General features: G+C 53.1%; 1 protein-coding gene across 1 annotated transcript; it reads right to left on the bottom strand.

The window, feature by feature from the left end:
* Positions 1-1,020: 1,020 nt before the first annotated feature.
* Positions 1,021-6,062, bottom strand: MYCN (MYCN proto-oncogene, bHLH transcription factor). Its single transcript, XM_075410833.1, is given in 4 exon segments — positions 1,021-2,539; positions 3,655-3,884; positions 3,886-4,477; positions 6,047-6,062. Coding segments are annotated over 3 exon segments (1,329 nt in total). The 5' UTR covers positions 4,371-4,477; positions 6,047-6,062; the 3' UTR covers positions 1,021-1,925.
* Between the last annotated feature and the right edge of the window lie 503 nt (positions 6,063-6,565).

Here is a 6,565-nt window from a genome sequence, read left to right as displayed (position 1 = left end):
ATCCATTACTGGGACTATTTTGTGCCCGTACTGCTTCTACTGTGACTTCATGGCAAATATGAGATGTTCTGTACCTCTGTCACCAAGGAAGTTACACCCTTGGTGGCTCAAGTAGGGGCAGATGTCCCAGACCAGCTCCTTGCAAGCTGATCCTTAAACTACTTACTGGCCGCTTGGATCATTAATCTGTACCGTATTTTTCAGGTTCAGTGTGGGGAAAGACAATGTCAGAAATACCTGCACAGACTAGAAAATAAAACAACTCCTTGGTCTCAAGCTTACCAAAATGACCAAACTTATTTCACAGACGTCTTGTTCCTGTCACACCAAATGCCATCACACCTTTCGAGACAACCACCTGCTAAGTTTCCTTGTTCAGACTCCTTGCCATTTGGCACACACTTCATAGCTCTACGTACCTCAGAACCGTATCTCCCATGATTTTTAATTTTCCTAACATAGCACAAGCAGTAACAAACAAGATCTTTGGCTACACACAAGAACATTAATTTTCCTATGCAATGATGGACCACTTTAAGGGTAAGTCTTTTGTAATGCAGCTAAGAACAGCAGTCAAATAAAATAGATCTTTGTTTAAGTATTTAATTTTCTGTGCTGTAGCGAAGTGTACCTCCATCATTTACTTCTCCACCTGTCTACCACACTGAGGCCAGTCCTGTAGCAGAAGGATGCTACCTGTGTTTCTGAGCCCTCACAACGCTCTGCATACAGTGGACAAGACGACACAGGAGTCTTTCCATTAACTGTGGGACGTTCAGTCCCCTGGGATGGTCTTGACATCACGGAAGACATCTGAAGCATGACAGAATAGGAAGATTGTTCTTACTACAATCACTTTTTAACCAGAAATGGGAATGTCCTGCCTAGCTGACTTTTCGTAGTTTGAGAGTTTAAGTGCCCGGGATATGGGACCATGTTTTTGTATTTCATGAACATTTCAAAGTTAAAGACTTTATTTAAAAGAACTTCATTTAAAAGAAAAATAGTAAATGGCACATCATGTAATTGCTATTTATTTTCATAAACATGAGGTATTTCAAAGTGCTATAAGACGCAGCACTAAATGTACATCGCTGGAAGAAATTAAACACAGAACTTTGCAGTTACCCAGTTCTATGCACCAAACATTAACAAATACATTAACTGGAAGAAACAGGCTAGGAAAAGGCATATATAGTAAATTTCTTTACAAAAGTTTCTTAGTTCAAAAAAGTGATAAAGTAATATCTACTCAAAACTTTCACAACTCATTTTCATACGAAAATATAAGTATCAAATTTAGTTATGTATCAGCATCATACTAAAGTATACAGGCAATGTAAGAATTAGTACAGTACATAACAGAGATTAACAATATATTTGTATACAAAAACATGCTCCTCAAACATTGAGGTATTACAGTACTTAGGTATGAACTTCCAGTCTAACACTGGCAGCAAAAGCCACCTCTCATAACCCAAGACATGTACAAAAGGCAAGTGTGTAGATGGTATTTACAGAAAATTCCCACAGGGGTACAAATGCCAACCCCTAAAGTAACATCTGTTAGAACATAAGCACCATAAAACTTAGGAATGAACATTTTAAAACTCAACTAGATGTCATCAGCAGCTCCAAATGCTCACAATTTAAAAAAAAAAAAAATCCCCACCATCTACAGTTCTTAAAAAGAAAAACGAAGGCAGTCCATTCTTGTTTGGTGGTCTTGCAATAAACTCCTTGCAAGAACATCCATTTGCTCCGTACCCGGATAATATAGTTTGTCGATTACTTCAGGGACTGGATTGAAAGTAAAACCAACATTCTTAACGTCAAAAAACACAATTTTTTTCAAAGAATCAAAAATGTGCAAAGTGGCAATGACTGTCCTGGTCAGCAAAAACAAAACAAAACTAAGCAAAAGTTTAGCAAGTCCGCTTGTATTCTATTTTCTTTAGCAATTGTTGTTGTCTGGCTTGCAATTTTTCCTTTTCTAACAATAACTTCTGCTCCTCTGCCTGAAGGGAGTGAACATATTCAGTGGCTTTTTTCAAGATCACAACTTTTGCAGCTTTCTCATTTTTAACCAGTTCTGGAACATGGTCCCTTAATGTGAGGAAACTTGACCGTAGATCATTACGCCGCTGACGCTCCAGGATATTGTGGTTGCGTCGACGTTCGCTATCCTCTGAATCAGAGTTTCGAGGACTTGAACTCTTAGACTTTGGTTGGATCGTGGGTTTTACTGGACGGGGCACCTCGGTTTTTAGCTTTTTCTGCGGTGGAGCATCTTCACTCTCCATGTAGGGAGAAGGAGCCGCATAATTATGCTGCTGGTGAATCGGTGCGCAACGCTTTAAAATCAGTTCATTCTGCTGTGTCCTGACTGATGGAAAAGTGGCATTTTTAGGACGCACTGTAATCGTAAGGGTGGTAACAGCCTTGTTGGAGGAGGAGCGTCTTTTCTCCACTGTCACAACATCTATTTCTTCTTCTTCTTCTTCTTCTTCTTCATCCTCTTCCTCCTCATCTTCATCATCTTTTGGTAACAGAAAATGGAAAGTAAAATAGACGTTATTTTCACAGAAAACACTCTGAAGAAGTATCAACCCAGACATATTTACTGACAAAATATGTACAGTAAAAGCAGCGATGGAATAACTGGTGGCAAAAACAGGGTGTGCCCACCATCTGTAGTCAGATACAGATCTGGAAAAGCATGTAATACACCCGAAGTGACTGAAGAACTGCGGTTTCTTAAAGTTTAGTACGTTTAATGAGGGTTTTTTTTAAAAAAAACATTTATTTTCAACCTGAGCAGGGCTACCACACACACAACGGCAGCGGCAGCGAAGGGTTTTTAGACAGAATGCGTGTATTTCGAACGGGGCCGCGGAGCTGCGGTACAGGAGGCCCGCACAGTGCCACCACGCAGCCCGCGCTCGGCAGGAAAGCAGCCGGAAAAACGGAAACAATCGCTGGGTTTGTTCTGAGGCAGAAGGTGAAGCTGCTCCAGCCGGGGACCCTTTAAGCCGGCGCTTGGTGCACTGCCAAGAAGACAGCTGTTGGAAGTGCTTCCTCACCCAAAGCTGTCAGACCAGACGTTAAAGGGACAGCAGGCTTCGCAGCCCGGGCCGCATCGCCCAGCCCACGGCGGCGGGCGCAGGGACCGGATGCCACCCTCCGCCCGGGCGGGCTGCTCTGCGACACGGGGATGTCGCCGGGCATTCGAGGTCCTGTCAGCCCCAGCGCTGCTCCGAGGGGTCACCGGCCGGCTCCAGCCGCCCCGGATCACGCCTCAGAGCACACACGGCCGTGTCCCCGTCACGAACCCCGTCCCCGTGGGGGGCGGACACAGCGGCGGCCCGCTCAGCCCCCCCGCTGGGACGGGGCGCGCCAGCCGCCGGGGCAGAAAGGAAGGAAGCCGCGGTGCGTCCCCACTCCCCCCGGGCCGGGCCCGCTGCCCGGTGAGGCTCCGGCCCCGCAGACCAGGACCCGGCCGCCCTCGGCCCCGCCGCCGCCGCGCCTGCTGCCGCCTGCCGGCCAGCCGGCGCCCACCCCGCCCCGCCCGCCGGGGACCGAACCGGGGCGCCGCCACCCCCTGCCCCCCCCCCCCAGCCCGGGACGGGGCGGCCGCATACGGCGAGCGCTCACCCGAGTCGCTGAGGGTGTCGTCCCCGGAGCTGCTGCTGGCGCGGCTGTCGCCGGCGGGGCGCGGCGGGCGGCCGCCCCGGGGAGCGCCGCCGCCCGCCGCCTCCCGCTTGTTGACGGGGAAGGGGAAGACCACGGCCGGGTCCACGCACTCGGGCACGGCGCCGCCCAGCTCCGGGCGGCCGGTGGCGGCGGCGGCGCTGCCCGCGGCGGCGGCGGCGGCCCCCGGGGGGGGGGGGCGGCGGCGGGGCGGCGGCGGCGGGCGCCTTGCCCTGGAGCTTCTCGCTGACCGCCCGCTCCAGCTTCTCGCGGGCGGAGAAGCCGCTCCACATGCAGTCCTGGATGATGATGGAGTTGAGGTTGCTGGTCACGCCGAGGCCCGTCTCGAAGGTGTCCCCTCCGTCCGGGCCCCCCCACAGGTCGGCCTCGGGGGGCAGCAGGAGCAGCTCGGACGCCCAGTCCAGGGAGTCGGCGGGGCGGCAGCCCCCCAGGGCCGCCCCTCCCCACGGCGCCGGGGCCCCCCCCGGGGGCTGCTCCTGGAGCCCGGCCCGGCTGGGAGACAGCGGAGGGGTGGGCAGCAGCTCAAACTTCTTCCAGATGTCCTCCCCGGGGGGAGCGGAGTCCGGCCCGCACAAATAAAAATCATCTTCGTCCGGGTAGAAACAGGGCTGCAAGGAGTCGAACTCGAGGTCTGGGTTTTTACTGACCATTCCTGGCATCACGGGGCTCTTCTCGCCGATCCCTGGGGTCGGGCAATGGTGTTGGAGACAGGCTTTATGGGTATTTCCACCAAGGGGAAGAAGAGAGGTTCTCCCAAGACCTGAAACTACACCAAAAATAAAAAAAAAAAAAAAGAAACCACAGTTAAATCACGAAGCAACACACGAATGTGACTCCCTTCCTTTTAACCGGAGGAAAAAAACAACCAACCAAACAACACAAAAACAATCCCATCACCAACAGCAAGAAAGACGGAGCCTTTTGCAAGCGGAGAAAAAACACATCTCGCACACCTTTCCTCCCGACTGAAGGCATTCAAAAAAAAGCCACGGGGTAGGGCTCCCGCGGGCAACGCTTCCCGCCCTCCCCGGCGCCCCGAGAGACGGAGCCAGCCGGCGAGGTGCCGCCAGGACGCGGCGCAGCCCGGTGCCCCCGCACATTGCACCCGCCCGCTCCCCCCGCACCGCCTCCGACCCTCGGAGCGGCAGAGTCAGCTGCGGGCAGTTGCGAGGCTTTGATACCGTAATCTCTCCAGAAAGCCCTCTCGATATGCCAGCAAAAGTAGGGGAAGTTTACTCCTTTTGTCATCTACGGAGCAGTGGGAAAGGGAGAGGGAAGGGTGCAGCGAAGGGGGCGGAGGGGCTCTTTGCAACTTCGCAAATCGCCGGTTCATTCACTCAAAGCGAGCCGGAGAAATCCGCACAAAACACAAGGGGGGGGGGGGCGGGGAAGAGGAGGGGAAATTCAGCAGCAACAGAAATCATCAACCTTGTGTAATAATCTCACGCACAAAAATGCATTAATACCACCCCGGCGCCACCAACAAAGCCGCCTGATTTGCCAAGAAGGTACGGGAAGTTTTTTGGTTGTTTTTTTTTTCCTGCCCCCTTTTCCCCGTTTCAGACGAGAGCAGCGGCGAGGCTGCAAGCACGACAACTTTGCTCATTTCGCCACCGCACGCAATGAAACCTCCCGCGACCACGGCAGCTTCCCGCAGCCCTCTCACCTCCGGCAGCCGCACGCTGCTGCCCTCGCCTCGGCCGGACCCCCCGCTCGCTAGCCACGACCGCTCAGCCACAGCCCCATGCCTCTTCCGAGACCTCAGTTGCATCAGGCATTAAAAAAATAATAATTAAAAATATAAAAAATGATTTGAAATCCGAAGGAGACGCTCGGCGGCTCCCTGCGGCGCGGTGAAGGTAACGCGGAGGGAAATCGTTCTGCGGGGCTCCGAACAGCTGACGCTGAAACGGAGACCAAGACCGGAGGGGGGGGGGGGGGGATATCCATTAAAAGCCTTATGATGAAACGCAAAGAAACGAGCCCGGCTCAGCTGCTCTCCCCCTGCCCCGCCCCCTGATCACTTCCAGTATTGTACATTTTCCTACTCCTGAAACACATTAAACCGTTAAAAATGCAAAGCGGTAAAAGAGGCACCTACAAGACACAGGCGATCTCAGCACGACAGCTCCGAAACAAACTCAAAATATCCTCCGGGATCTTCTTCTGCTCAATGAAAAACCCATTCGGGCACTGCGATGCCCCCGCGCCTCCTTCCCCTTCCCATCCTCCCCAGTCCAGCAACTCAAACGCGATGTGGAATTGTATTTATTGGATTGGATTTTTTTGTCCTCCTGCTTGTTACAGCCCAGACCCTGCAGCTTCCTCTTCTTACCTCCTCGGTGATGGTGGTGGGTGTTGCAAGGGGGAGGAGTGGCGGGGGGGGGAAAGGGGGGGGAAGGGGAAAGAAAAAAAAAAAACCGGCAAAAAAAAAAAAAAAATAAAGGCAGATGCTCTTGTGTGTTGCACTTTAGCGAGCTCCAGCCCGCCCGGCCCCGCGGCTGGCCCAAGCCTCCGCATTCACCCTCTGCCCGCAGACAGATGACTGTCACCGGCTGCCTTTGAAGCTGCGGGATATTATTAACCCCCCCGAAAAAGGCACTAAAAAAAAAAAAAAAGGAAAAAAAAAAAAAAGCTGACACGCCCGGGGAGGGGAGCATGAAAGAGAAGGAACGCGGGGAGCCTGGCCCCGCCCCGCCATTTCCATACCGCAGGGCGGCGCCTGCCGTTTGGCGCCAAAAGCCCCGCTCCCTCTTTATTCTCCGCGAGCGGAGCGAGGTCCCGTGCCGGCCCGGCCCGGGGAAGGCGCCCGGCGCCGCGGGGGGCCCGGGCTGGGCCGCGGTCGGGGCCGACC

Source organism: Opisthocomus hoazin, chromosome 2 (genome assembly GCF_030867145.1).
Source record: "Opisthocomus hoazin isolate bOpiHoa1 chromosome 2, bOpiHoa1.hap1, whole genome shotgun sequence".
Classification (NCBI taxonomy): domain Eukaryota; kingdom Metazoa; phylum Chordata; class Aves; order Opisthocomiformes; family Opisthocomidae; genus Opisthocomus; species Opisthocomus hoazin.
The sequence above is the reverse complement of the archived record's forward strand: the minus strand, read 5'-3'. Positions and strand labels throughout refer to the sequence as shown.